Here is a 22,787-nt window from a genome sequence, read left to right as displayed (position 1 = left end):
AGTACAGACTAAACAGACATTCTCTGACATTTATTATCACAGTTCTCAGAGTCAGTGAACGCATCGGGACTGAAGTTACCACCCTCATTGATTTTGATTGGTCCTTCATGTTAGCCCCGCCCCAACGCGTCACAGCCAAGTTTTGAAACTGAAATTTTCAGATTTAAAAATGGAAATAAAAAGAGTTGAAAGTGGGAAAAAAAAAAAAAGATTTGGAATAGAAATTTTGAGTTTTGAAACCTAAAAAACAGAACAGTTGAAGATAAAAATAATATATTTTTTTTTAGAATAGCAAAAAGTTTTGGACATTTTAATTTACTTTTTTGTTCCAAAAACAATATTTTTTTCAATTTGTTTTATTTGAGTTTTAACTAATATTGGCCTCAGTTTAGCTCCATACTCTGGTGACATTCAAAGCTGTGCTGAGACCTGCAGGGATCCTCAGGTCAGCGAAAGGGCAGTAGCAGGGGGAAGGGCCCGGGTCAGTCTCTGACATGTCGCAGCTCAGTGCTGGCGGTTTCATGCTTAACCCGAGAACACAGATATGCTTTACCAGAACAGGAAATGTTAGTTAAAGCAAAAATGGCAGAAATTGCTCCCATTAGACTTGAAGACAATAGTATTTGTTGACTGAGGAGTTCACCTGCAGGACCTGCAGGTGTTCATCACTGGTCTTTATGCTTGAATCTCGTGCAGAATTCGGTATCACTTTAGATAAGGTGCTGCAAAACACTCAATATAACTTCTTGGTTAGCAGATCCAGTAATAACAGCAAAATTTCCAGATAACATTGAAAACTCCATCCCAGCCTGTGGAGTTAAAAGAAAGTTTGATCAATGTTTTATATAGTACTATTTCTGTTAACTTGCTGTTTAAGTACCATATTTTCTAAAGTAAGTCACAAGAGCAAAAAATGTCTAATCAAGCAGAAGAAACCATATATAAATCACTCTGGAGTAGAGTTTGGCAACAAAGTTCTTTTCCGAGTAGGAAACGTTAAGATTTACGCGGTTCTACCGAAACAGATAGAACCTGCTGCAATCGGTGCCGCATTTCAGTGCTTAGTTTCTCTGAAGGTCTGTTTGTCTTTGGACATGTCAATCACTTCTACTCTGTTCATTCATTCAGTTTCTTGACCGCTTTTTCCCTTTCGGGGTCGCGGGGGTGCCGGACCCTAACCCGGCTGCTGATGAGCGAAGGCGGGGTACACCCTGGACAGGTCGCCAGTCTGTCGCAGGGCCTTCTACTCTGTTCAGTACATTGAAGTTCTAGCCAATCCTTTTGCCTTTCCTGTGATAGTCAGCATGCTCATATAAGACCGCTGACGGGGTGAGCACGAGAGCGTGCAGCACTCGAATATCTGGCTGCATTTCACAGCACATCACAGAAGTTTGACAGGTCGCTGCGTCGCATCAGCCTATCAGGAACTCAGCTTTGGGCATGTGACGTTTTCAGTGACCCAATCAGTGGGTAAAATACTGATCTAATAATGACACTGTCCTGTCACAGCGTGGCTGCAGCAGCCTCCTGGACTTCACCAGGGCTCGCTCGCTCCACACGCCGGGAGAGAGACACCGGCTGCAGGGAGCAAAGGCACCCTGCTCTACTCTCCTGAACTTTGATATTTTACTTATTTTTGTCAAAACAATATTAATAATAAAGAAAAAAAGGTCCCCTATTTTCCCCCTCTCAGGTTAATATGGGACAGCCTTTAAACTCAGTCACAGCGACTGTCATGCAAACGCCGGTAACCCCTCAGACTAGCTCAGGATCACGTTTGACAGCAGGCAAGCAGCAAATTCGCCACGTGGGGAAAGAGTGGCTGGCCATCGGTTTGTGCAACAGAGGGATGGGCTACCGGTTTGCAGCGAAAGAGGGGCAGCTCGCCGGTTTGCGGCTCGGAGGTTGTGGAGCTCTGATTTAATGGGAACACCCAGCACCTCAAAAACAACAACACCCAAAACGTCAGTTTTTGATGCAGAGGTCTGAACCATATGTCAATATGTGATTTGGGGATGAAAATGTGTTGATTTGGGAAGATGTAGGAATTATTTTTTATTACTGAAGTACAAAAATTGGCACTGAATAGGAACCGAAACCGAAACCAAAGAACCGCTTTGGCACCGGAACCACGTTAAACCGAATCGGTGCCCAACCCTACTCGGGAGTATAAGTCGAACTTTTGGGAGAAAAGTGTGACGTTTGAGAACAAATCTGCCAAGCCCTGCGTAGCTAAAATAAAATAAAGTGATAGCTATCTTTTGATCTGTATAAGAAAAATATCAATGTTTAAGAGCAAATCAATCAGATTCTCTTCCATGTTTGTTTTGGACGGCACTTCTTCTGCTGCTGTCAGAAGCAAATTCTTATACTCAGATGCAGCGCCCTTTAGTGGTTGCAAGGGTCCCCAAACTACAACCCGCGAGCGGGATCCGGGCCGCCTCCACAACTGGCCCGACCCCGAACACTTTCAGAGATGCATGTTTTTTTTTTTGTTTTTTTTTTTCAGTTTGGCCAATCAAATCGAGACCCGCATAGAATGTGGCTTTTTAATCCACTCTTCTGCAGTCTGTGCTTTCATCTGGTTATGTGTGGCTTTCTGGAAAACGTAAAATGTTTGAGTTTAGACGCATTCTGCGATTTTTACCCTTCTTTTGTTAGCCAATAAACGGACCCAGGCCCACATCAGAGAAGAAAACAGCTATGTTGCCTCACAAGAAAAAGTTTGGGGACCCCTGTGCTAAAGGACAAGCGGTGTTTACTGGGGAAAATAACAAATATATGAGCCTATGTCTAAAAAAAAATAAAAATAAAAAATCAGTTGCTTCTGAGTATAAGTCGCACCCCTGGCTAAACTATGAAAAAACTGCCTCTTATACTCCAGAAAATCTAGTAGTCCTTCACAGGAAGTTATCCAAAGCTCTGATTTCCTTCCAGTGTTACATTTTTTGCAGCGTCAAACCAAAATACTTAAGAATCACAAAGAATTTTCAATAACTTCACACAAAACGGGTTCATTTGTGTTTTTTTTACATTAAAATAGTTGTTCTTAACCGGTGTGGAACCTTCAAGCTGCTCCAGCCCTTCAGCTGCTGGTTCTGCTGGGCTCCTCCTTAAAGATAAGAGGGAAACTGGTAGTACTGATCCAGATCCTCCCCGAGTGTCTCAACACTCCAAGCCGTCTTGTTGCATATGGAAGCAGCAGAAGTGAAAGAATTCAAAGTATTTCCTGGATTTATGTGTAGAAGATGCTGGATGTGTAGGCGCTCATGGGGCTTGAAAAGTTTGCATTCATTAAAAAAAAATCCTGTTTGAGTTGAAATGTTTTGTGTAACATTTATTGTGTCTGCTTTGACACTGTGCTGCCTGCATTCTCTCCACCTGAACAGGCTTTCAGAGGACTGTGGCCATCGCAGATTCCAACTACAACTGGTTTTACGGTCCAGAGAGCCAGCTGGTCTTCTTGGACCGCTATGTGTTGCGTAATGGAAGTGGAAACTGGCTGGCAGAGCAGATTCATCAGAACAGAGTGGTGGAAGGGCCAGGTCAGCCGGGGAAAGGCCAGCGGTGGTGCACACTCCACACGGAGTTCATCTGGTGAGCAGTTTCTGTACCAGTTCGTTGGTTTGGTAAACACGTTTTTGATTTGGATCACAGTTTTGTTCTTTTGTCCGTTGGGCTGCATTTGTATTTGTGCTGTATCATGAAAACAAACCGTGGATCAGTTTTGCTGCAATTTCTGTTTGGAACATTTTGTTCCTAGTTTGTTACAAGTCCTCAGTTTGAGTTAAAGGGCCCATACCATGAAAAACCAACTTCCTGAGTTTTTAAGTGCATTACTGTTCATTCCTCACGGTAAAGAATCCTAAATTGGTATTGTGATCCGTTCACACATTTCTGAGTAATCCTCTAAAAACCTGCACTCACAACAGCAGCCCCTCTCATTCCCATGAAAATGAGCAGGTCCTCACAATCTGACCTAACAGAGTGAGATCGCCCCTTTCAGGAAGAGTCTGCTCTGATAGCTCCGCCCCCAGTCAAACACCAACACCCAATTTCTCTACAGAGCTGGCTGTGGTCAGAAAAAACGTTCATTTTAAATGCAGAATAGCGTATATCTTCCAGTTGTGTCCTGTCTAAAATAAATTCCAGCTCAAACAGATGTTCTTTACTTTAGAGGCAGGGCTCTTTTAAAACATGAACACTATTGAACTATGTGAACTATTTCATAAATAATGTGTTTTCAGTGTTCCAAAGGCAGTATATGATCACATATTTGGGCATAGTTGCCTCTGAAAGGCTGAAGAAAATCATGGTATGGACCCTTTAAATGATTTCATCTCTAGTCGCTCGAGTCAGCTGAAAGATTTGACCTCCATGTCCAGCACTGTAGACAAGTGGAGTCCTGTTTTTCTTTTGCCCATCTAATGTTTGCTTCACATTGTTCTGCAGGTATGATCCAGACCTGATCCCCAAACCTCCTTCAGACTACGGAGCTCCTCAGCTTCATTACTTTGAGGACTGGGGCGTTGTTACCTACGGCAGTGCTTTACCTGCAGACTCCAACCACTCCTTTCTGTCCTTTAAATCTGGAAAACTGGGAGGTCGTGCCATTTTTAATATTGTTCACAAGAACAAGTACAAGGAGTGGATCAAAGGTTGGAGGAACTTTAATGCCGGTCATGAGCATCCTGACCAGAACAGTTTCACTTTTGCTCCCAACGGCGTCCCGTTCATCACCGAGGCGCTGTACGGCCCCAAGTACTCTCTGCTGAACAATGTTCTGTTGTTCAGCTCGGGCCTCTCGGGGAGCTGCTTCAGCCCTTGGGCTGGACAGGTCACAGAGGCCTGCAACTCCAAGTGGTTGAACTACAAGTTGGGCCTCGCCGCAGATTCTCAGGGCAGCGTGGAAGCTGCCATGAAAAGGAAAGGAATGGTCTTCATCCGAGGTGAGGGACGTTCAGCGTACGACCCAGAACTGAAGATCAGGAACTTCCAAAGGAACTTGCTCCTGCTTCACCCACAGCTCCTGCTGTTGGTCGACCACATCCACCTTGAGCCAGAGAGTCCGGCCAGAGCCGTGAGCGCCTTTTTCCACAACAGAGACCTGCCTTTTCACAGTGTGAAGGTGGATGACGTTTATGGAGCATTTGTTTCCCACGGAGGGCTTAAATATAAGATGTTTTGGATGGATGACACCAGCAGCAGCAGCAGAGGGGTGGTAGGCTACTGGAATTACCCCCGGGGGTACCCCTATAACGGCTCCAACTATGTGAATGTCACAATGCCATTACGGTACCCACACACAAGGATGGCCTACATTTTCTTTGGACCTGACATGGATGTACAGAGTTTCAGCCTACGCGGGGACAACCAGAGGGTGGATGTTTACCTCACCACTAAGGAGCACACCTACACTATCTACCTGCTGACTGGAGAGGGCATTACTAAGCCTTTGTTTGCCATGGTGCTGATGGACCAAAAGAAGATTGTATTTGAAAGGTCAGCAGCAGAACCAGACACTTCACCCCAGGAAGTGGAGGAATACGTCAACGTGGTGGAAGACAACCTCCAGCACGTCAAACCTGTCTTCCAGCAAATGGAGAGGCACATCCTCGGGCGGGTCCTCAACAGCGCCAGCTTCCGTAAAACTGCAGAGCGCCTCCTGCACTTTTCTGACAAGAGGAAGACAGAAGAGGTCATCGAGAGGATGTTTGCCATGTCCAAGAAGCAAAGCAAAAGCAAGGGGGACAAAAAGATGAGCTTTGGGGAGAAGCTGTCCGAGAACATGCCGGATATTTTTGCGCAGGTTGAAGTGACTGAGAAGAAAGAGAGACAGAGGACTTCAAAGCGTGTGTATGAATACAGTCCTGAGGAAGGAGACGCAGACTCGCGCGCTTTCATGGATTATGCAGACGGCCGCAGGAACAGAAAGGGGGGCTTTGTGAAGGGTCGCAGATTCAAGGAGGTTCACGAGGCGGCCACAGCGGGGAGCGAGGGTCTGTCCAGCACAGCCTCTTACATCAGGCTCTTCCTCCTGTTGAATACCGCCACCTTCTTCCTGCTGCTGGCAGTCCTGCTGACCCGCTTCCAGAGGGGGCGCAGCCTGCACACACAGAGGTGCTTCTACACCATCCTTCTGATTGACTGCTTCATCCTGCTGTACCTCTACTCCTCCTGCTCCCACACACAGTGCTAACACCTGACTGCACCTCGCCATCACTCTGAGCGAGGCTTGATGGAAGAGCAGCTGTTGAAAGACAGGACACGCAGCAAAAGCTGAATCTTAAGAAAGTAAAAAGAAGCATAATCTTATCAAGAACATTTTTCAATAAAAAAATGATCTTAGTTGAGCAAAACCTTCTATGACTAGAATTGTTTTAAATAAAAAGACCATGTTTCTTGCCCCATTGGCAGAGGTTTTGCGTATTTAAAGGGGTCATACCATGATTTTATGAAGTCTTTCACAGTAATCTATATCCATGTAAATGATCATATGTTACCTTTTGAACTGTAAAAAACTTCATTAAATAAGTTATTTTTGTTAACAATCTTTATACCCGAAAGTAAAGCAACTCAACTCTGAGGCTCCGCCTTTCACTCCCTGAGCGTCCACTCACTTCCTGATGTCCTCCTAGAGCCGGCATGTCACCCATGAATAAATGAGGGGAAATTTTTATTATTTTTATAATATTGATGTAGGCCTACAGACAGTTCAGCTCAGAGGTTTTTCCCCAAAATTTGGCACAGACGGAATGGTGATTTCTAATGGGTTCATTTTGTGGGAAAATTCTGTGAAAAAATACAGACAAAACATTTCAGGATTGATTGAGATGATGACATATAATATCTGTATCAAAAAGTCCACTTTGCTTTTATGTGGATCCATTTACATTTCTGCCTTTGCCTAAATAATCAACATTTAAACCAGTTCTTTCAATTCGTCGCTCACTTTCCACCAGGAAATAGTCTGCTCCCTTTCTCCTGCCATCTTCCCAGTATCCCTGTCTTCTTGTGCCATTCTCGGACACTTTTAGGACTCATCTCAACATGTGCAAATTCCTCACCAGCCCATAAGTTCCTATGCCACCACACGATGTTTGACCGTTAAAGAATGAGAGTTTCTTGACCATCTGTACAAACTTGCAACACAGACAGCCGACGTCTGCTGTGCATGAGCCAGTGATCACCACTAGCTCAAGACTCTTCCCCAAAGGGGCGGTCTCACTCTGTGATGTCAGATCATGAGGACCTGCTCGTTTTCGTGGGTATGGGAGGGGCTGCAGGTTTTTAGAGGATTACTCAGAAATGCGTTAACAGATCAAAACACCGCTCTAGGGTTCTTTATAGAGAAGAAGGAACGTTATAATGCACTTAATAGCTCTAAAAGTAGATGGTATGGCTCCTTTAAATAAAATCCCCAATGGGGTGCGAATGTTTGACTTCTCACAAAGGGCCTGTTTTTGCCTGTTTTTGCAGTGTCCATCCATGAGGGTTGTTTTGAACAACAAGGAAGTGAAAGTATTTAAATTTAAAGACCAAGCTGCTTTTTTATGTTTTAACCTCAAATTTTTGGTTTGAAGATGTCTGCAAAGAAAAAAGATTTTTCTGTAATAATTATGACAAAAGTCAAATCAAAAGCATGAAGTATAGTGACTTTTTCCAAAGGTTAAGGGTTCTCATCAATCATTAGACTGCAGCTGGTCTTTCAGTTTTAGAGTTTATGATCCTTATTGTTTGATGTAAAAATTCACGTTTTGGCTCCAACCTGAGTTATGACCAAAGAGCTGGTTAAGTCGCTTATTCCAATTTTCTGAGGATGTCATGCTTGTTTTTTTTGTCTTTTTGTTGAACATCTGTCAGGACCATTGATTGTATATGAGAACTGGACTGAGTGACTCCTCCTCCCTGATGCTCCAAACAGGACGTACCTGTTGGCTCTCCAGGAAGCCCAAATCCCATCCATCCATCCATTTTCTTGACCGCTTCATCCCTTTCGGGGTCGCGGGGGTGCCGGAGCCTATCCCGGCTACTGATGGGCGAAGGCGGGGTACACCCTGGACAGGTCGCCAGTCTGTCACAGGGCCTCAATCACACACCCATTTACTCACAGACACACCTAGGGGCAATTTAGAGTCACCAATGAACCTATGAAGCATGTTTTTGGACGGTGGGAGGAAGCCGGAGTCCCCGGTGAAAACCCACGCATGCACGGGGAGAACATGCAAACTCCACACAGAAAGGTCCCAGCCGGGAGTCGAACCGGGGCCTTCTCGCTGTGAGGCAAGAGCGCTAACCACTGCGCCACCGTGCAGCCCAGCCCAAATCCCATATTCTATAAAGAAATAAACAGCTGTTACTCAGTCATTCCATTTGTCAGGATAGCCGTTTTTGCTCTGACATATTTTTTAACATGTTCTTGCTAAAACTTTTTTTCATTATATTTTTTCTGTAGTTCATGTCATAAACTGACCAATCAAAGGCCTCAATACAAGGAATTGGTGCCTGTTGACTCCAAATTTGATTGGCAGATTTCGGACCAATCGCTGCTCACTGATGACATTTGGCTCAAACGTGGCGGCATCCCCTTTGTGAAAAAATGGCGACTGAATTGATTTGATTTGGTCGGAGCTGGAAGTAAGTCATTTCCTGTGGGTGACATCAGGCTCGGTCTAGTTCTCTGATACAGTCAATGTTCAGAAGTGACGGGGATCAGAGGTAATCCAGTGGGACCTCAGCACTGCCTCCACCACCAGCTGTCCACTACATGCTTTTAGTTGCTGTCTGCTTGTTATATTGGGAATTAGATTTTAAAATATAAAGTTAACCTTCAAGGATGGATTTTATGTTTTTGTTCAGATTAAGTTAAATTTTAAAAATGCCTAAAATTGATGTTTTAAAAAATTAAACTTGCAAATTCTTACAGAAAGGGTTTTGGTTTTTCACCCAGTTTCATGCAGAAAGCAAACATCAACATGTCCGAGCAGTCTGAGGAAGGCAAATGTATGAAAGAAGAGGGAAACACCATTTAAATGTCAACTTTTCTGTTCAGATCTTCTAACTTGGTGCTTGTTCAGGATAACACATGTGATCCCAGGCAGTGAGAGATGATAGTTGAGGTGAAGTCAGGCCATAGTTTCCATTAAGACCTTCTGCGAAGCTTCACAGGGACTTCTGTGTTTGAAGTGAAGCCACTGAAACCCCAAAACCTCACCTGATGTTGTCTGCTCTGCAGATCATGGTGACACTCACAAATGTAAATATCTTAAAGCAAGATATATAAATATGTATATTTTTTTGGTCTCTCTTGATACTGTCCATAAATAAAATGACAAACAGAAACGTGTGCGTTCATAATTTCACGTGTCATCAGTCGTTCTCTGAGACTCGTTCTGGACACTGAAGACATCACAGCTCCATCACTAATTTGTGGCTCCAGTGCAGGATCAGCTCATCTTAAAAGCTAACATGTTGCTTATCTTACTGTAGCATGTCCTTTAAAGACCCACTCCAATGAAAAGTGTGTTTGTGGTGTTTTTAAAATGTCCCTGAGGCCTTTTCTGATGATGCAGGATAAGATTAAAACTGGAATTGTGAATTTTTCTTTATTCTAATTGTTGAGAAGCTCTTAGGACCTGGTGTCCATATATGTTAGCATCACATTTTAGTTTACAATTCTTAAAAGATTGCATTTGTGTGTGCTCTCACACCTGGACAACAACCACACCTATGCACGTGTTTGTTGACTTCAGCTCAGCATTTAATACTGTCATCCCCTCTAAGCTGATCTCCAAACTTGGAGCCCTGGGCACAAACACCGCCCTCTACAACTGGATTATGGACTTTCTGACCAACAGACCACAATACGTGAGGTCAGGTCACATCTGCTCCACCACTGTCACACTCAACACCGGTGTGCCACAAGGCTGTGTGCTGAGCCCCGTTCAGTACTCCCTCTTCACACACGACTGCAGGCCGGTGCATGGATCCAACTCCATCATCAAGTTCGCAGACGACACCACCACGATTGGTCTCATCACGAACAACAACAAGACCGCCTACAGAGAAGAGGTACAGCACCTGACCACATGGTGCGCCGACAATAACCTGCTCCTTAACACAAGCAAGACCAAGGAGCTCATTGTGGACTTCAGGACGGAGAGAAGAGGCACGCATGACTCCATTCACATGGTAGGAATGGTTGTTGAGAGTGTCTCCAGCTTTAAGTTCCTGGGGACCCACATTTGAGAGGACCTGTCCTGGACAATCAACACCATCAGCTTAATCAAAAAGGCTCACCAGAGCCTCTTCTTCCTGAAGAAAAACCACCTGCAGTCAGCCATTCTGGTGAACTTCTACTACTGCGTGATAGAGAGCATCTTAACGAACTGTGTGACAGTCTGGCATGGAAGCTGCTCTGCTGCGGAGCACAAACACCTGCAGCGCGTAGAGAAAACTGTGCAGCGCATCAAGGGAATTCCCCTCCCCGCCATTGAGGACGTCCAGAGAAAGTGCTGTCTGCATCATACCCGCAGCTTTCTGAAGGTCTCCTCCCACCCAGCACATGGATTATTTTCCCTCCTGTCCTCAGACGGGCGTTTCAGAAGCCTCCGGACAAGGACCAACACACTGAGGAACTTCTGAGGAGCTTCTTCCCTAGAGCTGTGACCTTACTGAACTCTGACCCCGGTGACCCCCACTGACCCCCACACACCAATTCACAGTCATCCAATCACCGACCCAAGACTTTACACCACCACCACTGCACTATTGGTCTACTCTGCATATGCTACAACCTGTTTGCACAGTACCGAACACTGCACTAGTCTTGTAACTTAAATAAGCAATGATATTATTTATTAATTTATTTTTTTATTGTAAATTGCTCTTGTCACCCATTTTGTATGGTCTTACTTATCATCTGCTATCTTCTCTATTGAAAAGTATGTTATGCTAGTTTCTGTTTATAGTCTTCTCATTCATTCATCTTCTTGTCCGCTTCTTCCCTTTCGGGGTCGCGGGGGTGCTGGAGCCTATCCCGGCAGCTCATGGGCGAAGGCGGGATTCACCCTGGACAGGTCGCCAGTCTGTCGCAGGGCCCCAATCACACAGCCATCCACTGGAGTTTGCATGTTCTCCCCGTGCATGCGTGGGTTTTCACCGGGGACTCCGGCTTCCTCCCACCGTCCAATAACATGCTTCATAGGTTAATTAGTGACTCTAAATCGCCCCTAGGTGTGAATGTGAGAGTGGATGTGTGTGTGATTGAGGCCCTGAGACAGACTGGCGACCTGTCCAGGGTGAACCCCGCCTTCGCCCATCAGTAGCCGGAATAGGCTCCGGCACCCCTGCGACCCCGAAAGGGACGGAGCTGTTAAGAAATGTTTTAGTGAAATAATGTTGCTAAAGGAACAATAAAATTACTTTCTTTTATTTTCTCAGATTACAATCTTTAATTTGATTTATTCATGTTTTTTAAGAACTGGTGGTAGTGGACCCAAAATTCAGGACAACGGTGAGTTAGAGGATAGGGGTATATTGTGAAGTAGTGAGGGATGAGCAGAGGTCCTGGATGGCAGTTCTCAGGATGGCTGTAGGTCAATGGTGTGATGAGGGAAAATCCTGGTGATCCTTGATGAGAGGACAGTAGAAGTTAGAGATGTTAACGTGTCTAAGGTCAAACATGGCTTGGCAGTAGCTTCTGGTCGGTGTACTCGTGCAGAGAGGAACAGACGAACCAACGTTGGCTGGGGGGCGTGGATGTCCTTAAAACAGGTCATCTGATGAGGAGATAATGACATGCTGTGAGTAACGAATCTATAACACATTACTTTTTTTAAATTAACAAATTCAACATTACATGTCACTCAGAAATGACAAAACAAAGAGCGTTGTATCATCTTACACACAACATGCAGTAATAGAGTCTGAGGAACCAATAAGAGAATACAAAACATTATGTGAAATAAAAACAAATGCAGTGAATGAAGACATGAAGGTGGCTGGTGTTAGAGTGGAGGATGCTGAAGACAGGCTTAGATGGAGGAAACTGATTCGCTGTGGCGACCCCTGAAGGGAAAAGCCGAAAGGAAAAGAAGAAGAAGAATATATAATATATATATATATATATATATATATATATATATATATTTGAACCATAGACTTGATTTGAACAAAACTAAAAGTCCTCCACCCGGAAGGGGGCGCTGTGGCCTGTACTCTGAGATCTTCCAGTTTGAATCAACTTTATTGACATTGAACAGGCAGAAGTTATCCAACATGGGAGCTCGGGTCGCACGGTTGTTCCGAAACTTTAACCTGGAGAACCGAGTCTTCAGAGAACTTTCTAAGGAGAAGCCCACGTCAGCGCCCCGTCACGCGGTACCGGCGCCGCCTCCTCCCGGTCCGGACGGTGAGTGGGCCGAGCTTTTCTTGCCGCGTGCGTCCGTTCTCCTTCGGGGTCACCGAGGAGCCGCTCACCTCTTTGCTCTCCCTCCAGTCGCTGAGTCGGTTCGACAGAAGAACGAGCCGCTCCACGAACTCCTCCGGTCCGTGTACGTGGACTCCACAGACCCGGTCGCCGCAGCACAGGTCAGAGAGTCCGGTTCTCTTGGTTCTGACCGGGTCATAGAATGGGTTTGTTTGGTGATCAGTGACCGACTGACTGGATGATAACTGACGAGCAGCAGGGGTTCGGTACCACTGCCACCTGATGGGTCCACTAGGCCGAACAAGTGTTCGGTTCTTATTTAAATGCTGTTTCTATGTCAGTGTCACATTAGTGATATCAAACCAAAATAAGAAAGTTCAAGGAAAATTGGTTTAATGAATCACTTGAGTGTTTTCCTCCTGAAGTGAGTCTGTTTTCAGCCTCCAAAGCTCAAATATTCAGGTAGATACTTGAGCAGAGCTGTCACTCTTCTGCATGGAGGAGACGGTTTAAACATCTGGAGGGAACCCACCATTCCAGATGGAGGAGGCCCGCAGCAGACTCAGAACCCTGAAGAGATTGCAGCTGAGCTGGAGCCGTCTCTAGATCCTTCTAGAAGAACAGTGTTGAGACACCATTTTCATGAGAGTGGGTCTATAACGTGTCAAAGTCAAGGCCCGGGGGCCGGATCTGGCCCCCAGGTAATTCTATCTGGTCCGCCAGATCATTTTATTTTATTGTTATTAATGGCGCGATCTTATCTTGTGCTTATTTTTGACTTGTGCAATTTTGACACAAAATATTTTTATGGAGAGTAAAAAAAAATATTTAAGGTTTTAAGTTCATTTATTCTGGAATAACATTCCTGCTTTTTTATTATTCACATTTATGTTAAAAATTTACTGTTTTAAAAATTGGGATTCTGCTAGCATTTTTTGGACTAGTTTGACACCTACTAAGATTTTTTAGGCATTTTTGGAGTTTCGCTAATATTTCAGCTACATACTAACTGTTTTGGCTAACCTAGGTTTTTTAGACTAATTTGGCATTTAGCTAATATTTTAGCTATCAGCACTAGCATCTTCAGCGGCCAAATTCAACTTACAGCATTCACACTAGCATTATTGCAGGTAATGCTCTCTATCTAATTATGATTAAAGTTATGGTTTTAAGGTTTTTAAAATGTAGTTTTAGAGCGTTCATTAAATGTTTATCCTGTTCGGCCCACGACCTAAGGTGTGTTTTTGGATTTTGACCCCTTGTGTGATTGAGTTTGACCCCCTGGTGTATAAGGATTCTGCAGGCATCATTTAGACATCATCATCTACACCCTCCACCAGGGGGCAGTCTGCAAGGAGACCATGCAGCACCAGAACTGAGGAGGATGTTTGGATTCCTGAACAGACACATGAAGATTATGACCAATCAGCATCCCTACTTGATTGAAGGAGGAGGAATGAGCAACAAAATGAATCACAGACAATGATGTTGACTTTATTTCCCAGAGCGTTTGGTTCTGATGCTCAGAGAATCAGCCAGCCTGCATCTCTGCTTTGTCTTTCCTCACAGGCTCTGAAGGAAGCTTCTGAAGGTCTGCAAACAGAGAAGAGGCTGATCCGGGTCAATATTCCAGCATATGCGTACGGCCTCGCAGACGTCACGGACGTTCCCAAAGGCAAACTGACCATCGCAGAAGCTCTCAAGGCCCTCGGCAGTCACCAGCACCAGCCGCAGACATGGACGGCAGAGAAGATTGCGCAGGAGTTTTCTCTGGACTTAAAGGACACTAAGGCTGCTCTGGAGTTTTTTGTCCCCTTCAAGGTTGAGATCATACCGCCCAAAATCCAATCTGCCAAGCAGATCAAGGCGTCCTAGGAGGAGGTGGAGGAGAAACTTTGACCTAATTTATTTATGTCACTCAGTGTTTGGTTAAAGAAGAGATTTTCCTGAGTACTTGAAAGATTTCTAGAGAGTTCAGATCCCAGCTCTCCTCTGTAATTCTACTGGTTCCTCATGTTCAGACATAAACCAGTTTAAACTCAGACCAACAGAAGAAAACGCTTCAGACTTCGCCTGGATTAGGTTTCATTTTTGCTGTTCTTTCAGATCTGCATGAATTTTCTCTTTTTTTTCATTTAATTTTTATATTTCCTTCCACCTGAACGCTCCAGAAACTTCTGCTCCCCACCGTCATCTGTTCAGTCTCTGAGTCGGGTTTTATGGCTGAGCTGACGGATCCCTCTGCAGCATCCGGACCTTCACGCAGCAGGAAGAACCAGCAGATGCTGCGGATACATTCAGGCAAGAAGGAGAGGTCACCTCAAAATGATGGGAGTGTAGAAATGGAAGAGGAGTTTTCTTTGCATCAGCCTGCTGTATGTACGCACAGTTTTTCAAAATAAAAGATCCTTCATGTGGCTCTTTTTCTTGTTTCAGAGTCTTTTGCTGATGTTTCCTTAGAACCAGTGTTAAGATGATTTTGGTGCTCAACAAAAGCACACGTGTGATTCTGAATTTAAAATGTTCTTACAACAAAATCCCAAATGTAAGAACAGAAGAACTGTTGAAACATAAAGAGAGCTGCTGGAAAACACAAGAAACAAATGGACAGATTGACACAACTCAAGTATGAAGTTTGGTAGGAGTTGAATTTGATCAAATTCCCAGACGTGAAAAATGTCTTAATACAGTCGATGAAGATGAAATATAGAAACTTGTAAGTAAATGTACATCAATAATACATGTTCTTTATATAATTTGGTCCTGGATGACCTTTTGGTAACGTATCTGCTGATAAATGGACTATTGGTTTTTCCGTCTTTTGCCTCCACATCTCTATTTTCCATCTTCTGCAAACATCCGCACTTGCCCAAAAGGAGCCTTTCCTCCAAAATAAGTCATTCCCGCCAGAGGAGCCCTTCCTGTCCATGGAGCATGCGCAGAAGTGGACATTCCCTCAAGACTCCGATTCTGCTGCCAGAGCCACTGGCTTCTGGGGGTGTCAGTTATCAGGGCGCGCAAAGGAAAGTGAAGTTGATGCGGGAGCAGGACCTTCTGAGCGGAAGCTGTCAGACGATTTCAAAATAAGACAATTTTTTGGAATTTTTTTTAATGTCAGTCGTTTTCATTCTTTTCTGGGGTTCTCTTGATATATGTATTTATTATGATTAATGTAAATTGTGTTATTTACTTGTCACAATCGTTATCCTCATTTAGCTATTGCTCCTTTTTTCATCAGGACATTTACTTTGGCAGCTGAATTAACAATTCAGCTGCCAAAGTAAAAGCAGGGCGATTTTAAAGTGTGTTTAATTATTTTACTAAAGCAGACACTTGACATCAAGTTACACAAAGAAATCCAAGTAGAACTAGTGCTCACTAAACAAGAAGCTTAAACCAACTGGACAGGGAAACGTTTTTTTTAATGTATTTATTAAGAAAAAAATTGTCAGTGATCTGTTAACACAAAAATATTATTTTATATTTTTTTTTAATTTTTGTTTTTGTTATAAACATTCCTGTATTTTAAGTGCACTCGGAAAAAAAGAAACATAAGTAGCAACATAAAGCACCAAGGGACATCTGTAAACCGGAAAATACTGTGATTTCTAACGGATATATATATATATATAGGGATCTGACATCACGACAAAGATGGTGACGATGAATAAGCACCTTTTGTATAAATATATTCTCACATTATGGACACAAAAAACAGCGACTAGAAAAGTGTTGCACTCTTAAACTAACCTTCACAGTTTGTCTTATTCCTTTTTCCGCAATAGTGTTTTCACTTGCTTTATTTTTATGCTATTTTAATTAATGGACGTGTTTCATTAATGTAGCTGAACAGTTATGTCTTATTTGTATCATGGGCAGAATTAGTTAACTTTTGTGGGTAACATTTAAGATTTTTTTCACCTTGGGTTTAGCCTGGGCCTAAGAGTAACGCCCGCAGAAATACCTTTAATTTTGAAGTTGCTAAAACAGTTTTTCCAAATAAAAAACTTTTGCTGGTGTTTTATTTTGAAAGTCCAGTCAGGAAGTGAAAGTCGGTGTTCTGCGCCTGCGTCACTAACACAGTCTGTAGTTTGCAACAATGTAACAGACAGTCGGAACATGAAAGGCTTTTGCTGCATTTGATGTCTGAAGTCGGCTCGCGCGTCTCACTTGGATTAAGGAAAACAGACGAACTTGTACCTCTGACTCTTGGTTGAAACGGCGGATGAATTTGCGCCGCAGGACGAAGCAGAGCCGCAGAATGCCTGCGCGGATCTCACGTCTCCGTTTGTGTGGGTGGAGACTCCCGCGGACGCCGCTCTGTGCCTAAAAACACACCAAAAGGCCCAGTTTCGGGATTAGAAGTGGGATTATTTCAAATTACGACATCAAATAGACTTTTTTGTGTGAGGACGGAGGAGGCAGCTGCAGGGGCGGCATGGGGGACTCAGCGGCAGCGGCTTCCCCACATCCAGCATGGGAGACGGAGGCAGGTATCATCGGGAACACGCTGAACCGAGCCGAGCATCTCCCGCTTCAACGAGAACACAGATGATAATCTGATCATAATCCGAGTCTCATCCATGTTAGAGAACATCTGACACCCATCAGTTATTAGTGGAATTGTTTTTTGTTTTGTAGAACAGCTATTACGGTTTATTTCAACAAATAGAAACCAAGTTCTGATTTTCTCTCTTTTCCATTTTGAAAAGTCATGTTTTCTGTTTTTTTTTTTTTTTTTTTGCAAACATAAATGAAGAGCAGTGGAAGAGTCATTGTGAAAGCTTTGAAAACAGTTTCTATGGTGATGGAAATGTTTTCTCTGCTTGTCTAGTCAAAGTGCTCATCCATGACAAAACATCCTGGTTTCCCTCTGGGATGCTGATCTGTCGGACTATGAAGCCCTCATGTGTCTGGTGTTTCTGCTTGAGGCTCTGTTTTGATGTAGGTTTCTTTTTTTACATTTTTTGACAGAGCTTGTCCTGAAAGTGCAACAACAGCCAATTCAGGACTCGACTTCATGACATCACAAAAACCTGCTTTTATCTTTTGTTGTGTCTTTTGGTTCACTTGTGAGACTTTTGCCATTTCCATTCGGAGGAATTCTCCAAGCATCTCAAACATGTTTTTGTGTCATCTAAAAAGTATACATGCATATATGCTCATATACACAAACACATTTTTATGTATTTTTTTACTGTGAATTTCCCATTTTTTAGTGAAATGCAGTGAGCAACCTTTCCCAACAATGGACCCCATGGCCTCATTATGACACAGAGAAATGCATATTTACATTTTTTCTAAATACACAAATTAGTCATGTATTTATTTCTCTCTATATCCAGTTCAATCTCCATCCATCCATCTGCCCATAGAGAGAATAGGAATATTCTTTACCTATAACTCATTTTGACAGGTGACCTTTAACCCTTCACCAGGGGTGTCAAACTCAAAGCACAGGGGCCAAAATCCAAAACACACCTAGGTCACGGGCCGAACAGGATAAACATTTAAAGAACACTCTAAAACTAAGTATAGGGTTAGGATACCGGTGCGGTCCACATCCCAGTACCAGACGGTACCTGTTTGCGGCCCACAGGTTGGGGAGCCTTGATTTAATTGGATGTTAAAAAATGGCGAGTTAGGAACACCCAAATAGTACATTTTTGACGCAGAGGGATCCCGAACCATACATCAATATTTGACGACTTTGGAATGACAATGTGTTGCATTATGTTACCAGTGCAAGATAACATCGGGCAGTTAATAACAAAAATAGAAAATGATTCGGCGGGCCGGATAGAATCAGCCAGCGGGCTGTTATATACATTTATATAAATGTTATACAACATTTATATAAATGTATATAACATATATATAAAGCCATCTGTCACCTGTCAAATGTGTTTGATGGAAAGTGTATTCCTGTTCTCTCTGACCATTTTCTGAACTGCTTTTGAACCAGGAACTTTTTGCTGTGAGGCCAGCGTGCTGACCACTACACCACCGTGCAGCCCTGATAATCTATAGCATTAATTTAAATCTCATTTTACTGACATTGAGTCTCATGACCTCATATATCTGTCTTTATGTGTTTTTAACCATAATTTTGCCATAACATATGACTTAATTATTCATTTTACATTGCCGACTGTTCCTGGTAATGTCTTAGTAAAAATGTTTCTCACCTTAACCTTTTCTAAGTTAGCAAGCTGAGGAATAAATGGCGGCTCCTTAAGGATTACCTGTACACTGCATGTATTCAATAGTGTTCATTTCAAGAACTATAGGAGCTCCTTGGTGATGGAATTCTGTTGCTGATTGCTTTAGCTTTGGTTTTACGTTCATTTCCCATAGAAAGTTCAGAAAGCCCGGTCTGTATCCATGTGGTAAGGTTTGGTGTTTTAGGGTCACAAGTAAAGCTTTGCAGAACAACTCTTCCAAAGGTGTTTTTTTTAAGGCTATATTCAGAAATCTGATGTAAATTCCAAAGGAAGTGATTACAGTATGTTTATGTAAAGATTTCTATTTTGGGGGTCTTTTGATTTTTGTCATTTGACTGAAACATTTTCATGTCTTTTCATGTCAAACTGTCTTTTTATTTTTAATCCCCTTAAATTCAACATGTAAGAAATATTGTGCATGTACGAACTTTACTGCAGTGACCGAGTTCCAGCTGAGTTTCTGCAGAAGCTCTTTTGTTCTTTGATGGTTCAACACTTCTCTGCAGGAAGATTCTCCCTCTGGCGATTCAATCTGCAACATGAACTTTTCATTTTATTTTTACATCATCCCCAGGTTTTCTGCAGGTTTGCTTGGAGGCTGAAGGAGCTGTTGGTCCCTGTGAGTTTCAGAGGAGTGTGGGGGTGTGTGGGGGGTGTCCTGTCATTCAGCAAGGTGTGATAACGGCAGCTAACCTTTAGACCGTCTGGATGGAGGGAGGTTTTCCCAGCTCCTCAGCTGCTGGCGTTTTTATCTACTGTCTTTTGTTTTGTGATTGTCTTGCTGACATGACAACAGTATCAGTTCAACAGCAGCTTATCCAGGTATCACAGCAGCAGTCGATCTGTCTTTCAGCATCCATCAGCTCAGGCGTCTTCCGGCTTTGATCTTTGGGGCTAAAAAGCAGCAAAAACGTTTTTCTAACTATCTTTTCTTGTTAGCCATTATGTGGCGCCATTGTAAATACTTGACAGTAGGAAGTTGGAGGCTCTGATGTTTGTGACGGTGATTAGTGGGCAACTTTTATGACAGGATTCGACCAAAGTCCTCCTGTGCTCTCCGACAGCTTGGCGTGTTCCCTCCTTTTCATGAAGCTTTCGTAGTCAACCTGCTGCACATTCAACAGATGTGGAGCAATGAGGTGGACACATTAGGTTCATGTACAGTGGTCCTGGTTTATGCAGGACTTAAAAATAAACCCGATAGACAAAACCTGCAAAGTGTTCATCTTTATTTTTAAAGTTATTGATGTTTTGTTTCACTTTTCTCAGACAGACTTGAACATTTTTCTCTTGCTTCAACTCTTAAAGTTCAAATCTTCATAGAAAAATAAGTATAATAGAAAGAACACAAAGATCTGATCGCGAGTGAAGAGTTATGACAATTTTAGGGCTGGCCATCGATAGTAATTTCCAGAAACTTTGATTCGATTCACAACTGCCTGGATTGATTCGAGTCTGACTTTTTTTTTTTTTTATTCTTTTGATCAGCTCCATTCAATTCAATTTCAAGCTTATACATTCAGACACATTTGTTTAGAAATACAATAATAATCTTTAATAATCTGATTCTCAATTCAGTGTTAACAATAGTAAACATGAACAGCAGTGCCACTACTTAGTGCAAAATGGTTGCAAACAACAGAACAAAACAAATAATTCAAGCAGCTGCCAGACACATTGGTGCAACGTGCGCCCCTATCTACCTCAGAAGGAACGTCTCACTAAGTGATGATGAATATTATGTTTTACAACCTCTTCAAATGAAAATAAAAGGTCGATACTTGGTGAGAAGAACCCATCGAGAATCAATCTCAAGATTAAACATTGCTATATATCGTAATATTGATATTTTGGCACACCCCTATAGCACATTTTTATCAGATTTTACATTGTACTGTTTTGACCTGTTTTTACCCTTCTTGACTTGTTTACAAACATTTCTTTACTTTCTAGGGTCTGGTGAGCTGGACTGGGGCACCACGGTGGGCTGAGTTGACCACATCCGCTGCATTATGCCCAGCATCGGCTCTCCAGTGAAGATGCCGACGAGGGAAGAATGGTTCACCCTCTGGATCTCTCCCGTTCAGAAGCACTGGGCAGCAACAACAGTGGCTGCTGCTTGCTTGTCACCGGGATTTTGAGCCTTCCCAAGAAGCTGCTGATGGAGGACGTCTCAGTGGCAAATGTTTCTCTGGGCTCCCGGTCTCCAGTGGCGATCACCCCAACAGCTCAGGCCCAAGATATCCGCCAAAGCGTTAGCCTCCCGCTGCAAATCTTCTTCAGTTTTGTGATGGTCACAATCCTGCTGGTGGCCCTGTCTGGAAACGTGGTGGTGTGCCTGATGGTGTACCAGCGGTCGGCCATGCGCTCCGCCATCAACATTCTGCTCGCCAGCCTGGCGTTTGCAGACATGATGCTGGCCATCTTGAACATGCCGTTCGCTCTGGTCACAGTGGTGACCACTAACTGGATTTTTGGAAACCTATTCTGTCGAGTCTCAGCCATGTTGTTCTGGTTGTTTGTGATGGAGGGGGTGGCTGTTCTGCTTATAATAAGCATAGATCGTTTCCTCATCATCGTCCAGAAACAAGACAAGCTCAGCCCACAGCGAGCAAAGTGTCTTATCGTGGTCACCTGGGGTCTTTCTTTCATCATCTCCTTCCCTCTTTCTATTGGTTTCCCTCCTCTGGACACCCCCCCCAGGGCCCCCCAGTGTGTTTTTGGTTTCAGCACTGATCCTGGTTACCATGCCTATGTACTGATCCTCATGTTGGCGTTCTTCTTCATTCCATTCTTGGTTATGCTGTACACGTTCATGGGGATCCTGAACACCATCCGGCACAACGCCATTCGCATCCACAGCCACCCAGACGGGATGTGCCTGAGCCAGGCCAGTAAGCTGGGCCTGCTTAGCCTGCAGAAGCCTTTCCAGATGAACATCGACATGAGCTTCAAGACCCGTGCCTTCACCACCATCCTCATCCTCTTCTCTGTATTTACGGTGTGCTGGGCACCCTTCACCGCCTACAGCCTGGTGACCATCTTCAGTAATGACTTCTACCACAAAAACAGTTTCTTTCAAATCAGCACGTGGCTCCTGTGGTTGTGCTACCTCAAGTCAGCCCTCAACCCGCTCATTTACTACTGGCGGATCAAAAAGTTCCGCGACGCCTGCCTTGACCTGATGCCCAAATACTTCAAGTTTCTTCCTCAGCTGCCAGGCAACACAAAGAGGCGCATACAGCCCAGCGCTGTGTATGTATGTGGAGAGCATCGTTCTGTGGTTTAAAGGGAATGCCACTTTATTACTGTTAGCACATCATGCTCCTCTGTTTTTTGGTTTTGGACTTCTCTGAGTGGTTCTTCAGGCTGAACGTGGCACTACATTAAATTGGTGCAGGGCGGGATCTTTGGGGGCGTTTAGGTTTGATTCAATTTAGGTACAATTTGGCTTTTTCCGGTTATTCTCTAAAGCAATCCTACATGTTATCAAATTCTGACAGAGATCAAATGTTAGAACCATTTAACTAAACAAGATTCAAAAACAGTTGTTTAGAATGAAAATGACTAAAACATTATTGGAGAAATTTGTTCAGATTTTTTTTCAGCCAAATCAGATGTGAGTTGAAGTTTTTCAAAACATTAAAATGAAAACTGACGCAAGGCTTTTTTTTAAAGGTATGCTTGTTTATTCTTACTAAAACACAGGCTATTCATGTTATAAGTTCCATTTTCAAAGATTTTCTTTAATTTATTTACATCAGACGCCTTTATTTTTTTATCTTGTTTGTTTTTTGCAGTTGTACAGTAAACACTGGATTTGTTTTCTAGGGAATCAGGTGCCAACTCTCTCCTTGTGGTTCAGAGTTTGAGGTTTGGGTCTGTTTTTAAGCTGCAGCTTTTATCCAGTCTTAAGGACTGTCTTGGATCTTGACTAGTTGGTTGAACCTCCAAACTCATGTTAAATAGATTAGGATTTTTAGGTATTTTCAGTTGCTACAAAAAACTTTAGATCTTAGCTTTAGCATACTACTTTTGCATGCTACGTTAGTTCAAGCTAAAACAAACGAAGCGGCAGTGCTGTACAGCAGTGGTCCCCAACCACCGGGCCGCGGACCGGTACCGGGCCGCAG

At 43.4% G+C, this 22,787-nt stretch overlaps 3 protein-coding genes across 3 annotated transcripts in view; all 3 read left to right on the top strand.

Moving 5' to 3' along the window:
* Positions 1-8,076, top strand: part of dse (dermatan sulfate epimerase) — a gene marked incomplete at its 5' end in the record, with an annotated part of 17,880 nt that extends 9,804 nt beyond the window's left edge. Inside the window, 2 exon segments of the mRNA XM_024291784.2 lie at positions 3,390-3,597; positions 4,453-8,076. Coding sequence (XP_024147552.2) covers positions 3,390-3,597; positions 4,453-6,199 — 1,955 coding nt within the window. The 3' untranslated portion in view covers positions 6,200-8,076.
* A 4,134-nt stretch (positions 8,077-12,210) lies between these two features.
* ndufaf4 (NADH:ubiquinone oxidoreductase complex assembly factor 4) lies at positions 12,211-14,855 on the top strand. The gene is made up of 3 exons (XM_024291952.2): positions 12,211-12,412; positions 12,500-12,591; positions 14,000-14,855. The coding sequence occupies exons 1-3, from the start codon at positions 12,280-12,282 to the stop codon at positions 14,303-14,305; spliced, it is 531 nt and encodes a 176-aa protein (XP_024147720.1). The 5' UTR covers positions 12,211-12,279; the 3' UTR covers positions 14,306-14,855.
* A 1,420-nt stretch (positions 14,856-16,275) lies between these two features.
* gpr63 (G protein-coupled receptor 63) overlaps positions 16,276-22,787 on the top strand; it is a gene marked incomplete in the record, with an annotated part of 8,477 nt that continues 1,965 nt past the window's right edge. The window contains 2 exon segments of the mRNA XM_036210535.1: positions 16,276-19,273; positions 20,608-22,742. Of these exon segments, the coding sequence (XP_036066428.1) occupies positions 20,711-21,943 (1,233 nt within the window).

This window comes from Oryzias melastigma, linkage group LG24, assembly GCF_002922805.2.
Source record: "Oryzias melastigma strain HK-1 linkage group LG24, ASM292280v2, whole genome shotgun sequence".
NCBI lineage: Eukaryota > Metazoa > Chordata > Actinopteri > Beloniformes > Adrianichthyidae > Oryzias > Oryzias melastigma.
The sequence above is the reverse complement of the archived record's forward strand: the minus strand, read 5'-3'. Positions and strand labels throughout refer to the sequence as shown.

Coding starts and splice junctions, on each gene's coding strand:
- ndufaf4 (XM_024291952.2), top strand. CDS start 12,280: ATGGGAGCTCGGGTCGCACGGTTGTTCCGAAACTTTAACCTGGAGAAC. Junction 12,413..12,499: donor GCCTCCTCCCGGTCCGGACG/GTGAGTGGGCCG, acceptor CTCTCCCTCCAG/TCGCTGAGTCGGTTCGACAG. Junction 12,592..13,999: donor ACCCGGTCGCCGCAGCACAG/GTCAGAGAGTCC, acceptor CTTTCCTCACAG/GCTCTGAAGGAAGCTTCTGA.